The sequence below is a fragment of the Toxotes jaculatrix genome, chromosome 1, assembly GCF_017976425.1.
Source record: "Toxotes jaculatrix isolate fToxJac2 chromosome 1, fToxJac2.pri, whole genome shotgun sequence".
NCBI classification, from domain to species: Eukaryota; Metazoa; Chordata; class Actinopteri; family Toxotidae; genus Toxotes; species Toxotes jaculatrix.
The window spans coordinates 24732371-24751602 of record NC_054394.1 but is presented as its reverse complement, the minus strand read 5'-3'; the positions used below and the strand labels follow the sequence as shown (position 1 = coordinate 24751602).

General features: G+C 40.4%; 1 protein-coding gene across 2 annotated transcripts in view; it reads left to right on the top strand.

Moving 5' to 3' along the window:
* Positions 1 to 976: 976 nt before the first annotated feature.
* The window catches only part of pde8a (phosphodiesterase 8A), a 40946-nt gene continuing 22690 nt past the window's right edge, over positions 977 to 19232 (top strand). For both annotated transcript variants that reach the window (XM_041035697.1, XM_041035621.1), the window contains exon 1: positions 977 to 2447. In XM_041035697.1, coding sequence (XP_040891631.1) covers positions 2295 to 2447 — 153 coding nt within the window. In that variant the 5' untranslated portion in view covers positions 977 to 2294. The remainder of the gene's footprint in view (positions 2448 to 19232) is intronic.

The following is a 19232-nucleotide window of genomic DNA, read 5'->3' as shown; positions in this document are numbered from 1 at the left end:
ACAACTACGTGGCTGAAGACTGATGTTGTGTTTTACTGTACCTGAGGAAAAGTACACTTGACAATATAATGCAATCCTATATTGCACCATAGACACAAGACAAGACCTCTCAAACAATCTTAATAAAAGCTGAGCGTTATGGGTTTATGAAAGTATTATTTTCATTTATATACTGTGTTGTATTAAGGTGTTTGATATTCTTATATTAATCTCTGTTTAAAAAATAAGTATAAAAAAAGCCACAAGTGCTGAGTCTGTAGTGGGCAAACGTATACACTGTCATGAAATATGACATTATGGAAAAAAAAGTGCCATGAGGAAAATTAAGAAGACGTTATAAAACACTGCAAGTGAAAGTAAAGAAAAAAAGTGTATTGTGACATTCAGCTTGTCTTTTGAGCTATTTTTCAAGCAAGCAAGCAAGCCAGCAAGCAAGCAAGCAAGCAAATCAATCAATCAATCATCAAACATTAAAAAATTCTTGCTTTTCTTTCGATTTCGGACAGTGGGTGGGACAAAACAAGAACTTTGAATGCAACGCATTGGATTCTGGGAAATTGCGATGGGAATTTTTTTCTGACATTTTCTAGACATAATTCAAGATAAGTTCATTGATAAAAAAAATAATTGTCAGGCAAATCGATGACGAAGATAATCATCACTAACACTGCAACCATCAACACAGAACCACGTATTTAAAAAAAAAAAAAAAAAGAAACACTCACCAAACACAGCTTTCACCCGGTCTGCATGTGCTTTGTGCAGAAAATGTCCGGTGAACTTGCAGCCAGCTCGGTGTTCGTCTGTGAGAGCTCTTTTCCTGCTTTCAAAGTTCCCACGGAAAGCGGAGGACCACCCAGCGGCGCCGAGCACGACGCCGATTAGCTGCGCGGAGCTCATTTGCATTAACGTCAGTAAAGGCTGTAGGTCAATCCTTGCGGGTGCTTTTATTGGATGTGCCGCTGTCAAGCAGTGCTGAAGAATTGGAAGGGCAAACGCCAGAAACGGCAGAGAAAAGACAAACATAAAATCAGCATTATGTAGCTCGATTCTGCCTTACCTCCGCCCTCGTCAACCTTAAACAATCCTGCCGTCCGCGATTCTAGATCCGAAACTTGCGGACACGGAGCGGTCTTGTTTTTCTTTTTTTTTTTCTTTTTCTTTTTCTTTTTTCTTTTTTTTTTTTTTTTTAGATTTTTTTTCTCTGTGTGTCTCTCAAGCGATTGCATTCTCCAGAGGTGGTACCTCCACATAGTCCGATCTGACAGCTTCTACATCCTTTTTTTTTTCCTCCAGAATGAGAGAAAATCGTGGAGCCTGGTAACACTGTAGCCAATTGCACCCGGGTTTGGACCTCTTAAATCAGGCGGATCATCCTCAACCGGGCAGCGGATGCCTGAATGGAGATTGCAAGCCATCCACTAAGATTTCCCCGCTTCCTAAATTGGCGAATTTGGGGCTGATAAATGGAGTGTTCCGTCGGACTACATGGCATTATGTTTTACGGAGGGTGTTTGACATCGGAGCGACCTGCCAGAATAACACTCTGCAGTGTGAATATTTCACCCTGTTGATGATGAACCGCTCAGGACTGGAGCAAAGTGTCGTGAGAACCGGTTTATGGCCCGTGTCTTGAGCTGAAGTGGGCAACCAGATTGTTAAAGGAGAGAGGGGGGTAAAAAAAAAAAAAAAAAAAAAAAAAAAAAAAACAAGCATCATTTTTTGATGGCTCCGGGGTGGGGGAGGACGACTACACATGAAACCTTGGACACAAAAAAATGGATAAAACTATTGCATGAAGCTGGCGAGGGGGACTGCATGGTGTGTTTTTAGGCCTACTTGATAACAGTGAAGTTGAGGGAAAAGGAGAAAATGGTGATGTGGTACGAAGAAGGCGAGAAGAGGAGTCGGAGTGAGGGATAAAATCGTCCATGGGGATCTGAGCAGCCCAGCTGAAGAATAACGGAATCCAAGTTTTCGAGGATAAGACAGCTGCTTTGATTAAAGATCTCCAATTAACTTCATGTGAAAAACACAGGGAGGAAATCAGCTTCCTGGTCGGGGGGTGGGGGATAGAAAGATATATTATTCATGCCTTGTGTTAGAGTAATTGGAGAACCGGCTTTGCTGTGGCCTAGATGATACATATATATGTATTTATATATATTTTAAAAAATGAAACCTTAGGAGGAAGAGTGGACCTTAAAAACACAAAAAGAGAGGGCGAATGACACTCGGGTAGCCTCAAAGTAAAGCACTTGCGCAAAAAGAAAAAGGCTGAAGTGGGTTGAAGCATGGGCTGTGCTTCAAGTATTCATATCTCTGATAGGGTGGTCTACCACAGTGGAAAAGAGTCCGAGGATTCCCACTCACCCCAGCAGACTAATACCACTCAGCATCAAGGAAATCCTGCCTCGGGACTACCCCTAAAACCCCCGAGCTGCAAGGTGAGGGAACCTACATATTGATTACATTTACAGACACTGGGACAAAGGTGTTTAGTAGTGTGTGTGTGTCTGTGTGTGTGTTTGTGTGTTACATGCAGTTTGAAGTATAAGAACATAAAGAACTATGCAGTTCCTATAATTATGATTTTTGGGACAACAATCAACAATAACTCCATAACTGTAAGTTGCAGCTTATATTATATTCAGTAGCAATATTATAGTAAAATATACAGTGGATATCTCCCAGGAGACTCTAGAAGGGGGGATGAATCCACTATAAATGTGAGTATTCAATGCAACAGACACAGCCCCTATATTGCAGTTGATTTATATTTTTTAATAGAAATTGCTTTACTTCTCTCTCTCGCTCTGACAGCTTTGTTGCTTTTTCTTTAATTAGAGGAACTAGACCATGATACACACTCAGTGAAAGGTCGTAGGGTCACAGGCCTCCACACTAACCTGAGGCATTGTTCTCTCTGTAGTTTTTATGTAAGAGTGGTGATAAGGCAAGCATTTGTCACAGTTTCCAGCTGCTTTACATATGCATGATATGTGTAATTTTACTGCTGGAGTCATGGACTTTATAGAACCAAATCTCAGCATGGAGCACTGAGCACTTTCTCAGTTGACACAGCTTTGGCCTCTACTTCACCTTTCTCTTTCTATCAGTTAAGCGTTTCAATAGGATGTCCTGTCTTGCGGGATCTTCTCAAGGCCTCATCTTTGTGTTTAATGCATAAAATTAGACACGTCATTTATAGAAACATTTAACTGTAAGTGTTTATAAAGTGGACAAGGACGTGTGAGAGGAAAGTAGGAGTAGTTATCGAAAAGGACTGAGTGACATAATATCAAAAAGTTTGCCATCGGTGTGTTACATCATCACAAAAAAAAAAAAAACAGTCCCATTTGTGTATTGGACCACAAATAATTACACTAACAGAGGATAACAAAATGTGCTGTGCCTGCTTGTATGCAGGGACTAAATTGGTGTTTCTAATCAAGATGATGATGATTCTTGTTATTATTTGGCATTCATGTATTGTGTGAAAGGTTACACATACACATACGGACAGCCTATCCCTATTATTCACATTAACAGGCAGAATATGTGCTTTGATGTAATTTTTTTTTTTCTGCAAATTGTGAAGCGAATGTGTGGCTTCATTCTGTTTGTAGAAAACACAGTGGTTTAGCAGTATTGATTGGAGTTAGCCTATCAGTTAGCCTATCTCTTAATGAAGAATAATGATGTAGAGGTGTGTAGGAGTGGCACATTTATAATAAAAACAAAAGGGGGCCCGTACTGTAATGTCTTCAGGCGTCTACAAACACAAAATGTGTGTTTAAAAAAAAAAGTGTGATCTTGAGAATTTGGTAGTGCATGAGTGTGTCTGTGTATGTTTTCACGAGTATGTGTGTGTTTGTCTGACAGACCGCAGGCTATTTGAGGGTCTCTGTCAAGCTGAATTTTGTGGCCAAATGTCACCGCAGGATGCAGTGAGAAGTCAGTGTGACAGATGCCCCCATGTCAGGACGCCCACTGTGCCTTAGATTGAATTAGTCCCCTGATTGAGTTAGACTAATGGTATACAAATCTCCTTCAGCTGGAAATGGTTAATCCCTGTTTTTACTGTCCTGTGTGGTTGCCCCCAGTGAGTGGCCAGGTTTAAGTTTACCGTAAGGTAAAGAAAAGTTGCTCTCGCCAAAACTCATTCATATGTTTGTGGCTCAGCGATACACACCATTGACTGTTCTGGAACTGTGTGTTTGCACCACGTAGATTTAATGAGGTCTCTTGCAAAAAGCTTTAATATCTTTCATTTCATTTGGCAATAAAGACTTTGACAGATGTCACTGTTTTAATTTGAATTGGTAGAGCTGCACCTCATCCCTGCAGGTGTAACTAGAAAGTAGACCTGAAACGATTAGTTGATCAACCCATTAGTTGATTGATGGAAAATTAATCAATCATTTTGACATGACATTCAGTGTTAAAGTAATATGTAAAGTCTGGTTCCGGCTTCTTCACTGTGAGGATTTGTTGCTTTTATTTGTCACATGTGATTATAAATTCAATATCTTTGGGTTTTTGACTGTTGGTTGCATCGTACTTTAGGAAACTGTAACTATGGAAAATGTTTTTGTTTTGTTTCTTGTTTTTTTTTTCTCACTATTTTTAGACCAGACGATGAGTAAATAGTTGGCAGATTAATCAATAATGAAAATAATCATTAGCTGCAGCACTTGTAGAACATAAATTAGATCCACATCATCAAATAGTTTGTGTGTCTAATTATTATGTGCTTTGCTTTTAGGCTCTGTGTGCATGTTTGTGCCCTGGCTTGTGTCATTGTGATTCTGAAGGGAGCACACACATTCATCCCCTAAAGGATAGTAATAATCACCCACATCTACACACAGCAGGCAGTAGCTACAGCAAAGTGCATAAGTTTAGTGTATTACAAAACTGAATTAAGCAAATGTTAAAAGCGTGCTGTATCTTTGCTTACTTTCTTTTTTTACAATTTTTTTTAACAACAAAAGAGAGTTTGGTGGGGCAAGAACATGTGCAGGCATCTACAGTGTGAGAAAGATTCAATAGAAGTTTGGGAGTGTGATGTGAGTCTTTGTCAAGGGTACGTTACCATCTGGGCCGCTCTGGTGATGATAAGGCTCAAGTACAAGGTCCTGTGATAGTGGGCATTTTGTGTGTGTGTGTGTGCATATAGGGCCAAAGAGACAGAGACAGACCTCAGCCAAACACAACACCATTTATCTGGCCTTGACTTTTCCAGTCTGATTGCCCCCACTCAAGGAAATCAAGTAGCTCTCCCCCCTGCACAGCAAATGTAGAATCAGTTTTACCGTTACCTCTTACTATAAATGGAAAAGGGCAGTAAAAGGTGCTAAGCTTATAAGTATCTGGAGAGTAAAACCATCTTGCTTGGTGCCTGATGCCAGCCTCAGCATGCATTAACATAAGTGGTGGAATCACTCAGCCATACCTCAGACTTCCCCCCATTAAACCCTCCCATCCCCAGAAGTGACAAGGCACACAAGGTTGCTTTTCTAAACTAAAGCCTCAGTTGGGAAACACTTAACTGTTGCTAACGCAGCACGGAGCTTAAAAAGTCTCTGAACCGAACACCTCATGTGATACATCTTACTTAGTTTTAAAGAGCGTGTAGTAAGATATGATACACCGCTGACCTGGGCAGCCTCTCTCCATTTGTCAGTTTTCTCTCCCACCATTTTTTTTGTGTGCTCTCTGGTCAGTTTTGTGTGTGTGTGTGTGTGTGTGTGTTTAGTCTAAGTTGAGAGTCATTGGGTAATTTATTCCAGAGGAGGGCAAAGGCTTAGCATGGTGATGAATTAATCCACTGTGCTTTTTCTACTGGCTGAGAGGAAGAGGACTGATATTGGCTCTTTTTCTTTCTCTCTCTCTCTCTCTCTCTTTCACTTTCTTTCATTTGGCTATCAAATTCTCTGTGCTCTTCCCCTTCTGTTTCTCCTGCTCTATAAAAACTTTTGTTCTTAGATATTACTCTCCGGATGCCCAAAGTTAATACATTTGTCTCCATTTAACTGACAGCTGTTTTTAATCTTCACAATCACATATGATTTAATTGACAATAGGGGCACTCTCCCCCTGTGCACCCATAGAAATTTCATCATTCAGTTGACTTCAATGGCCTCGCTGTTGTCTTTGTCTTTACAGCTGCTGATTGGATCAAGTGATGGACTATGCTTATCTATGTCTATCAAGGATGTCATGTCTGTATGTACAATGGTCTTTTATGGCTCAAACCATGGCACTAACCCCTGGCACACTGCCATAGTTAGCTGTTTGATTCCCAGTGGGGCATATTTTTGGTACTCTAAGGCACTGTGGACAAAAGCACCCAAACAGCACGTGTATGTTAAGGGAATAGTTTGACATGTTGATTGTACACTTACCGTTCATGCAGAGAGTCAGATGAGAAGATTGACACCACTTTCATGTCTGTTGCTGGAGCCCGCAGAAGCAGTTAGCATATCCTAGCACAAAGATTAGAAACTGGGGGAAACATAGCTCTGACTCTGTCCAAAAGGATCGAAAGTCTCCTACCAGTACCTCTAAAGCTCACTAATATGCTGCGTTTTGCGGCCCTGATAAGACGTGTCTGGTCCTGTCCAAGAAGTAGCTCACATAAAATGATGAAATGTCGTTTTTACTCTTCAATTTTTTTTGTTTTTTTTTTTTGTTTTTTTTTTTACAAACAAATAAAATATAACATGTTGATGAGTGATCTTTAGAGGTGCTGATTTTGTTACATCTGGATAGAGCCAGGCTATCTGTATCCCATTTCCAGTCTTTATCCTAAGTTAAGCTAATTGGCTCCTACCTGTAGCTTCATATTTAATGGAGAGTGGTATCAATCCTCTCATCGATCTTTTGTCCAGAGAAAAGTGGATACTTCCATAACTTTCCCAAACTATCAAACTATTCCTTTGAGATTGATATATTTCTCTTTTTTGTCCTACTTTTAAATTCACTCACATAAAAAGAAACTTCCCAAACTACCTGAATACAGCCTTTAAATATGACTTAAGCTGTTCATTATGTTTTATTTAAACAAAATGTCAGCTGCAGTGTGACCCTGTATTTCCCTTCCTGTCTGGAGTGGCTGCAGGGGCAGTAAGGGGGTAATTTTTATTTATTTTTTTGCAATGTCATTTATCTCCACTGCCACATGAGCAGAAGGAGTTAAGAGGAAGCGAGATGGGCTGCACCCACAGTGGGATTGATGAATTGGCAGCTCAAGAGTTTGTCACCATACAAGATGTTTGTTCATAGCAGGATGTGCCCAAGAGTTCATGGTTTAACGTATTAACACAGTTTTTATGCATTTTATTTCCCAGAACCGGTTTATTCTTGAGCATTAAGCATTTCCAGTACTTGATGTAATGACACCACTGCTGACAGCGTGAGTGTTAATCCTGTGTAGAAATCAAATTAGGATAATATAATAAATCCCTTTGTCACCTTGAGTGTAGATACAGTGGGTCTCTTCATCTCTGAGAGCTTGCTCACTTATGAGGTGTCAGTTGGGTGCATGTACTTATGAAACAGAACCTCCCATTGTTTTTGAAATAGTCTTAACAAATAAGTCCACATTCAAGGCTTGTTCTGCTCCCCCTCCAGGTTAAGAATTTAATATCATAAGGTCAGCATGTGATAGTTTCATGAGATTATGGAAATGGTATTCTTCCAAAACAAGGCACTGCAAGTGTTTACTTTGTAGCAGCGCTCTCTGTTCTGTTTCAGAAGCTCACAGGAATGTAGATGTGAGTGGGCCCAGGTTCACTGGTGGCCTTTTAAGCTCCTCCTCAACCGTCTCTCCCAATTTCTGTGCTTTCTAAGCTCTGAGCATCTGCAGTGGTTGCAGTCATGCTACCAATGTGTGTTTCACGTGTAGCTTGCTGCTCCACGCATCTAGACTTTTAGGGCTGACTGGGCTGGAAACCACTAGCATGAGGCAAAGTGGACAGGGAGGTGATAATTCTTACAAAACAGTCTTATGTCAGAGCCCTTCTAGGTTTGCAATTCTTCTGAATTTCCTTTAGTCTGTTTACTGTTGTATCTAAAACACATAACACTTTATAAATAAATAATAAATTTAAGAAAAAGTTGGATTATAAATAAAATATATACATATAAATTAGTTTTGGCGAACAGATACAAACCATATTTTATAGTATTCCATTAGTATACCTTCTTTTGCTGGCTGATTCCCTCTGTTTCCAGTCTTTACACTAAGCTAAGCTAACCGGATGCTGGCTGTAGCTTCGTATTTACTTCTTAGATGCAAGAGTGTTATTGATCTTGTCATCTAACTCTCAGCAAGAAATCAAAAAATGTGTCCCAGAATTTAATACTGTTCCATAAAGATTGAGTTATAGATGTCCAAAAAGAATGTAACATATGGTTTTGCAAACGTTTTTCTATATATTTAAGTTTCTTTGCCATGTTTCCAACTATTCCTTTGACTCTTCTCTTCCCCTCAGCCTTTGGCAGTCAGCAAAAACTACTGAGTCTCTTTGTTCATTGGTCACAGCCATTTACTGTTTTAGGTGAAGTTTCAAATGATTTTTCATGTGAATGCACCCCTCAGTGTATTCACATCAGCGAGGTCTATACTAAGATCTCTCAAGGTCTTAATCCCTCACTTAAGAGTGCTTTTTGAAAAGTACACCATGTACAGAACACACCATCATTGTCCCTCCAAAGGAAGGGTTCACCTGAGACTCATTTTTCTTGCATAGTGTCACAGTGTCAGTGTCCATAAGCATTTTTTGTTTTTTGTACGGTACAGTATGTTGAAAGACTCTTCCTGGAGTACAAAGCACCAGAAATTGGTAGATTTAGTGTTAAAAAACCTGTTAAACCTGATGGGTATTTCACTGCAAAATTTGGCAGCTGATCCACAACTATTTTAAAATCAGAATGCTCCTGAGGCTTTTACTTCTTTTTACTGCCTTTCTTCACTAAAGAAGCACTGAGCAGACAAGAGCCTCGCTGGAATTAAGTGAACAGGCCTGCAGCTTATTGGCTGTAGTAAACACGCAAGACACTCATTCACCTGCTGAACACCACATTAAGCCAGCAGTGCTTGTCTCCTTCCTTGTTTAAATGGACACAGCTATGACGCAAAACTCTCTGGAGTGTGTCCGGCCTTTTGCTCTGAAGATATACTGTACCCTCAGCTGATATATCCCTCACAATTTTTACGGGGCAGAGCGCAGATGGTGCACATAGTTCTTGTAGTGTGAGGTGTGTGGCTGCAAGGACACATTTTCGGGTCAGTACAACAATTCAGTCTGAAGCTTAACTCACGTTTGGACCTTCCACTAAACAATAACAACAGCAACAATAATAATATAGACTGGTTACTTCCCTATCTTGGTCACTTTTTTTTGAGTTTTCTCTTATGTGACTTTCACTCCTGCAAAGATCAGGCCTCATCATACATAAAAGAAAACATAAAAAGGATACTTAAATGTAAGAGAACTGTAACACTCTAAACCATTTGGCTGTGACATGCAAATGGACTGCATGAAGAAACGGGAAGTGAGCCTGTCTGCACTTCTTAGCTCAAGCATGAAAGTCAAGTCTAAATGTACGTATGTTTGTATTGGCCTGCAACATTTGGGCTTTTGATATGTCAAAACCGCCTTTTCCCCACTAAGATCCATAGGTCAAGACGAGTATATCCGGTGTGGTCTGGTTAGTTTTAGCCAAAGAAAATTAAATACACATTGCTCAGCTTCTGTAGAGTCAAACTTACAAATTTTTTTATGCTCCATATTTTTTGGGCTTTGACTTTGATTATATTTAAGTCAGTCCCACTTATCCTGTTGCCACCAAGCACATTAACGCAATCAGACACCACGGAAACCATAGGAGAGCAGGGGATGTGTCAATGGAAACTATGAGAATATATTCCCCAGTAAAAATAATTTGCTTGCATGCGAGGAACAATGAAGGACATTCTTATTAGTTTCTAATAGTAGTGAATCAATAGTTAAAACATTCCTGCCCGTCTGTGAAAAGCACCATTGTCATTTATTATACCTGTTGCACCTGCCTGATTACATTCCTCACAGGTTGTCTGTTTTGGTTGTGTGCAGTGTACCAGAATAGCTGCTTGTAGCAATATGAAATGTTACTCTGTATTACACATAACACAGATAATGCATTAAAGCATTTGCTGATTTTCACCTTCACATTCTTCTTGCTAATATCTGCATACAGTCATAGTTCAATCTGTCCGTTCCCCTTTTCCTACCGTTCCTACCATTTCAACATAAGCTTCCACACAGCTCCCACACATTTTCTTGGATAAATAATCCATAAACGGTAAACGTGAAGCCTTAAATTTCATTTTGTTAGAGCTTGTTTTTTATTGTTGTTTTGTTTTTGTTTTTTTATCTCTACTGAGTGTTGGCTTATCAGTGCTGCATCATATCACTCCCCATTTAACTGTCAGTCATCCGTGACCCACAGGAAAATATCTGAAGCCTTTGCCAGAAAATTGTTCACATTCATTTCCATTCAGTAAATTCTAACCCCAGTGAAATATTTCACTACAGTAAGTTCAGTTGTCTTTGAACTTCAACAACTGTTCAGTGCGGATTGGATTTCACAGGTGTGTGTTAGGTTGCTTACAAAGAGAAACATCATTTATGATAAAATTTAATGGCTCTATTCGACTATTTTTTTTTTCATTATTACTTTTTTTTGTTTACTACTGAAGACATTTATTTGATACCTATAACCCATGTATTTTAATAATGTAGCAGGATTTTTTGCAAAAAATCTGGGATTTGGGTCTATGTGTGTTTACAAACTTCCATGAATGTGTGCACTGCCATGCAGGCATGCAGATCCTCGTGTGTGTGTGTGTGTTTAAATAGAGTATGGTTTGTGTGCCAAGCCCCAGCCCTGGTGCTCCAGCTCGTGTCACTCACTGATCCCTCACGCAAGAGTGACATCAGTGCTCCTGTTTTAGCAGGTGAAGAGGAGGGGGAGTCCGGTGATTATCTAATGCTCTCACAGCCATCTGAAGAGCCCCGGAGAACCGCTTCTGATATTTTCAAAAACATCTAAGCTGTTGTGTAGAGGTGGAGCCACACGGTGTTGCAGATAGCGCAGGGGTGGTGTTGCCGCGGTGGGCGTATTGCTAGTTCTAATCCTCTCTTTAGGCCACAGGCCTGGTGAGGTAATTAAGATTGTTCAGTTGTGTATGGCTCTGGCAACAAAGTTACTGTAGACTAATGATCTCTTATTCAGGCCAGACAGTCTTCTTGTGTAGCTTGTTGTTTGTACTCTGCTTGTGTTGTTGTCATGTATTTGGCTGGCCTCAGAGGGAGGAGGGGCTGACTGCAATGGAAAGGTTCCCGGTAAGATTACAGCACTCTGTAGTGTCACTGGACCAGGCAGTGTCCTTGTTAGACGTCCCAAGCTCCTTTAGCTTGTCCTTTTGATTTACTGGCCTTTGACCTTACCTGGAATGAGCTAAGAAAGGAAGGAGAATGCGAACTGCACGCGCCTGATCAACAGCTGCTTGTGGTTCACAGTGAAATTGACACTGATGGCAATCAGAGACGCAGTAGGAAAAAATTAAAGCATCTACAGTACAGCTGAGAAATGCAGGGGGACACAGTGAATGAAAAATATAAAGACATATTTATAAGTATTCTTTAGTGTGTTTCTATATGGTAGAATGGAACTGTTAGTTACGAGGAGTAGGTGTGAATAAAAGGGAGATTGATACAGTCCAATACAGCACAGTAACAGTGGTGTTGAAGAAGGCTGCTGTGGGCAGAGGAAGAGGAGGAGGTTTAGTGAGGGGCTGCTCCACAGCCCTGGATAGCTTAGGATTGTCCAGGTCTTATGGGGATTTCAGGGTAATCTGGATAAGGACAGTAATACCTTGAAGGTGAGCATTGGAGAAAGTGCTCAGCTTCTCGTGGATATGTCTTCTGCCTTTAATTAGTTTACACACACCACTGGTAGATAGAGAGGACATCATCTACATCTCTCCTTTAAAGGGACACGCCGTCGATAAATGTATGCGTCTGTCTGTAGTTCTGGACTGAGATTAATAAAGTTCTGGGGGTTATATGGATTTGGACTTGAGGCTGTAAATTTATAACCGAAAGGTGCAAGGTTTGAAAAAGAAGCAGGCGTTTAGGAGGCAGGGAACATCCAATGAAAGATGCAGTTGCATTATGGGAAATGTAGGATCCAGTGTTCTTAGAGCTTGAAATATCTGAAGTTCTCTTGCTTTGATTTTAACCTTTTTTTTAACCTAGCTCCCAACTTTATGAAAGTGCAATAATAAAAATTGCTGGATTACCCTTTTGACCTTGCACACTTGCTGCTGCATAGTTTGTAGATACTGCCTTTCATCACCAGGTTCAAGAGATCACAGACTAAGATTTGAAAGCTGGATTTGGCTCATATTGCTATTGGATCCTCAAAACTAGATAATGAAATGGTTCAGGGTCATATTGAGATCACAGTTTGGGCACATCCCGTCTTCAGTGTGCCTATACCCAATTTGAAAAGATGGAGAGGGAATTGGGAAAAGTAAGACACAAATGTAGGTAAATACAGCCATAGGAGATGTACAAAAGAAATCTTAGAAATCCCAGCCAGTTCCATCAAAAGCGCTTGGCAGTTAGCTTATATATGCAGCGGTGTAGCGAACAGCCTTATGTATTTCTCCCCATGTTTAATGAGTGCATCTCTCCCCTGCCCCTGCTCTTCATCTCATATCCCTGTAGGCCAGTGTGCGAGGGCTCTGAGCACAGTCTCTAACCCTCATCACTTGGCCTGTCGGCAGGAACTTCTCCACTGCCAGGCCTCAGTTACTCTCATTGGCACAGTGACGCACAGATCACATACACACTCGAGCCACTGTGGACACAGGGTATGCAGGCAGGCCTAGGCAGCGTCACGAGCTGAGGGAATGCAGCACTCTGCTGTCACACACGTGTACATATAATCCAAATACACATTTTATTTTAGTCAGAAATATAAACACACAATACAGATTTTTTTCTGTAGGACCAGAGTAAAGCGTTGCTTGCTGCTGTGCTGCGCTCAGATCTTTTGAGTGTGTGTGTGTTAATGTGTGCAGTATGTACAGTATGCGCAGGCTTGTAGGTATTAAATGTCTGTTTCTCATTTTTCTGTGTTGAACTGTAAAAGACAGAGATTGTGCGGGACCAGCAGTTCACATCTGATGTTCTTTGTGTGATATCTGAGGCGATGCTTGCAAGGTGTGGAACGCCAGCGAGAAACAGGGACAGGTCACCAAGGATGAAGTAACCTATCCATTTTCTGCAAACTCTGTATTTTTAAACCACGGACGTCATTCAAGGGCGTTTGGGACTGAATTCCAGGACAAGTTCAGTCTCCTGTGAGTTACCCGGTGTCTTCCCTCTGTGTGTGTATGTGCATTCCCGTATGCTTGAGTTTCCGCACTATCTGGTGAGGTAGGAGAGATGTCACTGCAGACAGAATAAAGGTCAGGGCGTTCTCTGGAAGCACTGCTCGAAAGACAATAAATGTGTATGTGCGCGTGTGTGTGCACTTGTATGCATGACTGATTACAAATTGCTGTATTTGGGACAGTGTGTGTAAGAGGTATGCTGCAGTTTGCAGAGTTTCACGTTTTTTAAATGTCATTTTTGAGAGTTTATGGGTGTGTTCTTGCGTTGAGCTAAAGTAAGTTTTATTCATTGTTATAGAACTACTTTACATTTTAGAGTTAGATTCTTAGATTCATTTCATCCAGAATTTTCTCCACTGTGTGTATATTAAGTTGCATGTATAGCCAGCATATAGCCTGGTAAGCTAGCATTGCTTAAATGATTAACTTACCCTAACTTACTTAAGTCCGCTAGCGTCTTAAGGTGACTCTCCACACCAGGAACAAAATCCACTGTCCCTTTCCTCTGTGCATTATTCAATTTGCCTGGATCTTAATAAGATAACAGTGATGGGCCAAATGGGAAATCACAACACAGCCATAATGAAGTGGAACATGGAACAAAATTTTGTGTGTGGGAAGGAATATAAGACATTTCCAGTCAAACATGTTGTGGCCTACATTGCCAGCTGGCGGTAGCAGCATATCAGATGCGATATCATAACAGATTGTATGGATACTGCGTTTTGCTTTACATGGCATGATGACGGGCGTCAGGCTTGTGACCAATAATCTGCAGGTTGTTAGTCTGTCCCTTGATTTAGGCTTAGTGGGGATGTCATTGTAAACTTTAGATAGCTAAGAGGTGAACAAATGAAACATGTCACGTTCTCTGGACTTGGAAGCCGACATAGGTGACTTAGTGGGTTCATGTATAAAAAGAATAAACTCGGGATATTCTCTGGTTCTCTTATGGTGGGATTTACAGTGTTTCTCTGTTTTTGTAGCATTTTAAATATAATGTCTTTGGTGTTTGGTCTGTTGCTGCGACTAAACAAGGTGTTTGATAATGTCACCCTGAGCTCTGGGAAATTGTGATGGGTAATATTTTGTATTTTCTTAGAAATAATTGACATATGAAAGTAGTCATTAGTTGCAGCCCTAGATTATATGACTATTAACTTTTTTTTTATCTTTGATTTCTATCACTAATCTTGAATTTATTGCCCAGTTGGAATGCACCAGCCCCCCTACTGGTCCCATCTTGTGTGATCTTTTCCAGGATTTGCTGTTGTCCTAAGATTATTGTTTTTTTTTCCACTATGAAAGGTTTTTATTTTTTAGTTCATTTGCCTGATGTCCTTCAGCAGGGATTTATATGACGTGAAACAATTGCCATACAAAGGGAAAGGAGGCACAATGTTCATCTCATGACACTGCATCTGACACACATTGAATATCAAGAAAAAACGCTTGGAGATATTAAATGAACTGAGAAACAACATCCAGTTGAATCTAGTTTTACACTGAAAATATTAAATGAATATTTGTTTTAGAGCACGTTCTTTACAGGACATTGTACTTTTTGTTACAGGGGATTGGTCTTTCTTCTGTGGTGCGTTCCACCACACAGAGAAAGAGGAAGAGAGGGGCAGAGATAGAAATAGAGAAAAAGCAAGGATGTTCTGGGACAAACCGATCCACAGTGGCCTAGTTTCCCTCAGCCATGCCAGTGACTCAACTAAAGTCTTCTGCCTGGCTGACTGTGGGCTTGGTCACCATGGATAAGACATGTGGACAGAGCCAGAATACACACGGTTGCAGTTGTTTTTCTAAATGGATGAACTGCAATGACATTAACACATTAGACGAATGTGTAATTTTTATTTAGGTGCGGGAGGTTGTGTTTTTCTTTTCTTTTTTTTTCACTCGAGTATTTTCACTGCTCTTTGCCTGCAGTATTAAAGCATTTAATTTAGCCTTTTTTTTAATTCATTGTTGTCATCTGTGCTTTCCCACTGTTGTGGACTTGTGTCAGGTCAATCTAGATTGATGTCCAAGCTGCTTTAAAGAGCTAGTTTTATCCCAAAGTACTTTACAGGAAGACATAGATGTGTGTGCTGTACATCAGAAAACAAAAGCATATGATGAGAAAGAGATAAAATATGTACATAACAAACTTCAGGTAACAAGGACGGGACGTCCTTGTGTGTAAGCCCCTGCATGTAGATGAATAAGTGGTTGTGAGAGCTGTGGAAAGCTGTATGTAGGAAAATAAAGGAAAGACATTGAAGGAAAGGAAATGTTGGTAACATGGGAAGTTGTATTAGTGTCTTGATTTATGGAGTCTAGGTTTAATCACGGGTGATGATGATGATGATGGTGGTGGTGTGTGTGTGTGTGTGTGTGTGTGTGTGTGTGTGTGTGTGTGTGTGTGTGTGTGTGTGTCTGTGTCTATGTGTGTGTGAGAGAGAGATTCCTACAGCATCTAGCATGCTGAAGTAACGGTTTTATATATTCATTTCTACAGGCCAGTTAAATAGATTTCATTGCAGGCCCCAAATAAGAAATTCTTTTGATTATTTAAAAAAGTAATGATATAAAATCCCTGCTGAGAGATTACTAAAAAATACCAGCACATTCAGCTCTGAATTCTAGCACATAATCATCACTTTGTCACTTTTTCATCATTTGCTTCACACTGGGCCCAGAACCAAAGAGGGTTTGAAGATTATGAAATAGTGGTGCATCTGATTAGTTCAGCCTGAAGACCAAGAACTCAGATCTTGTAGTTTTTTAAAACTGCAGAGCCAGGTGTCACCATCTCATCAACCTCACAGTTTTCATATCCATCTGTGCATTTTCTACATCACCATGCTGTATCCAGAAATGCTCACTGTTCACTAAATGGTCCACTGTGTAGCGTGTTCGCCAGTGTGTTGTGTTATCAGAATGCCTGGTGAGAATTATTGTACCCTGTATAGTGGACTAAAAATATATCACAATGCACTGACAAATATAGTGTCCATTTGATGGCCACTAAAGGAGAGCTGCTGTAGCTACTATCATCGTGACTGAAAAGAAGAATTTGAGTAGTGTCCAAAAGTGATTTGATTTGATTTTGCCAACGAACTGAAACACTATATAACCCTCTACATAAAACCCCCTGCATATCGAGTTGTGTGTACTGAATGATTTCAGACACAGCCTTATTTGTTCTTGATAGAGGTAGGCCATAACCTATCCCAGCATGCACTGGGTGAAAAGAAAGGGAACACCCTGAACAGGTTGCAGTGCAACTGCGGGACTTTTAGAAGTCACATATTTTATGCAATATACCTGACATTTATATTAAATTCATTTGGCACACACTGATGTCCACAAGTGCATTCAAAGTCAATATTAACTGATGTTAGAAGTAAACTTAAATTAGACATGCGACTTACCAAACAGGATTTAAAAAAGAGAAAGAGAGAAATATACAGTGTATTTGTAAAATATTCATTTTAATTTAAATATTCCTAAACAATTTACATGGTTTTCATTGGACAGCGGTAGAATACAGTACTTTTAAATAGTAATCTATACTCCGCCACAATTTAAAGTTAGTTGAAATAGATTTAGTTTGACTGTATTCGGTGAGGTGTTCGCTGGCTGGCCATTGATTTTTTTTTTTTTTCAGAATTAGAAGTGGTTGCAGGTTTGAAACCCCATTGTTATCGATGGCTTCAGCGCAGATCTATGGGGCTGCAGATGTAAGTGGCCACACATGAAAGTGAATTATTCTCTTTGAGGTAACGCACACAGCATGGGCAGCTAGCACTACTATCTGAGTGGCTCAGCGTGCGGTGAGGCTGATGTGTCACTCAGTGCCATTTACCCCATCACTTAGCTCAGTGTGTGTGAGAGGTAGCGTGTCTGTCTGTCTGGTACATAGTGTGCATCCACACCTGTGGCTGGAACTGCTGCCCTTAATCAGACCTAATGAAGAACATTGATTCATCTCCATTTGATTCACACTTTTAGACAGGAACACACACGGACACATACGCAAACACACGCACAACACCCCACCACTAGTTGTGTGACCAACACTTTTTCTCCTAAGGAAGAAATGCTGATCTTGTCTAACGTTGCTGTAGTGTTATCAGCTCTGCATATAATATTCTACTTAACCACATGTGGAGGCGTTTTAAGGAGGGATAAAGCGATATTAGGGAACTGAAGAAGAAGTGGAATCAGAGAATGGGAGGAAGAGAGAGCACGTCAGCTGGAGAGCTTTGTCAAAGTGAGGGATCTGGAGATTGTTAATGAACGGGGAAGCCATGCACGTTTTCCTAAGAAGCACGAGCAGGGCAGACATCCCAAGATTCCCTGCATCCTGGTCCCAGCTCTGGGTGGAGGAAGCTGTTTACTCTTTCTATCTCTCACTGCTGACGTCGGCGCACCGAACAATGTCATCCAATTTCCTGTTTTTCACTTTAGTGGAAAGCCACTCTCCCAGTGTGCATGGTGTAATAGTGTGTGTATTTGTGTGCACGTTTCTATGAGTGTGAGTCAGAAAAGCTGGTGGGCTGGAGGAGAGGAGGAGGAGGAGACCTATAGGGCCGGATACACTGGGAGCAGGATACCGGGCCAGAGGCAACTCTGCTATGTAAATACATTAGGTATATTGAATGACAGCAGCAGTCAATGGAGATGACTGTAGACACCTAGCAGCTCTGATGATGAACAAGGAAGAAAGGTGTGATATCACCTTTGATATCAGCTGTCGCTTCCTGCCAAGTAATTGATTTTTGAGAATATTTTATTAAATGACGCTTAGTACCACAGCATCCCTGGCATCCCTCACATAAAAATGAGTCTTGTAAGTTCCTCACAGATTGGCTGGCACACAATTTGGAAGGAAGGGAGCACTGGTACTGTGGCGCACTGCTCTGCATCTGCAGATACTGTTGAGTAGAGGTATTGGATTTAGGAGAGAGGGTGTATTTGTTTGGTACTCTACAAAAGCAACAACAAAAAACAAAAGAAAACTGAAATGATAAAGGCCTGAAAAGATAAACTCACTCACTTAAGTATTTTGTGCTTACACAGTGGATATTCCTGAATACATTTTAGTTTACCTCAAACCTGTTAGTAATTTCAAACACATATGCAGTCAGTTGGCAGTGCATTAGGTACAGCTTGCTAAAACTAATATAGTGTAATACAACAGTCCTGCTATAAATCCTACCTTCATGAAGGTTATAATGCTCAGTTTTTGTTGAAATGATTTAGAGAGGTGTTGACTCAACTTTATGATCACTTTGGAGGCTGGAGTTTGTGTTGATGTTGAATAGTATCGCATGATATGGACAGATGTTTCTTATATTACTCTGTCCTCTTGATATAAATGGGTTAGGCATACTAAAAAAAATACTTGTGTGTATGATGCAACATACTTTAACTGCACCACAATCTACATCCTCCTAAATTACCATGCAGGTGAATCAACTTCTCTCTGAAAGGGGTCCATTTACAATCTGAGCACTATAACCTTCATGAAGGAAGGATTTATTGTAGGACTGTTAGTTTTAGCTAGGTGTACCTAATAAACGGGCTACAGAGTTAATGTACATAATACACAGAGGGTGAGAAAATCAGGGAGGCTGGTAACATTACTGATTATTGATTTTGATTCATCACCCAGCTTCAATAGAAAACAGCGAGTCAAGGAAAACTACAAGGAACAGAATTCACTGCATTCAACTCCGACCTCTATTCAAAGTGTGTGAGCTGAGCACAACCACATCTG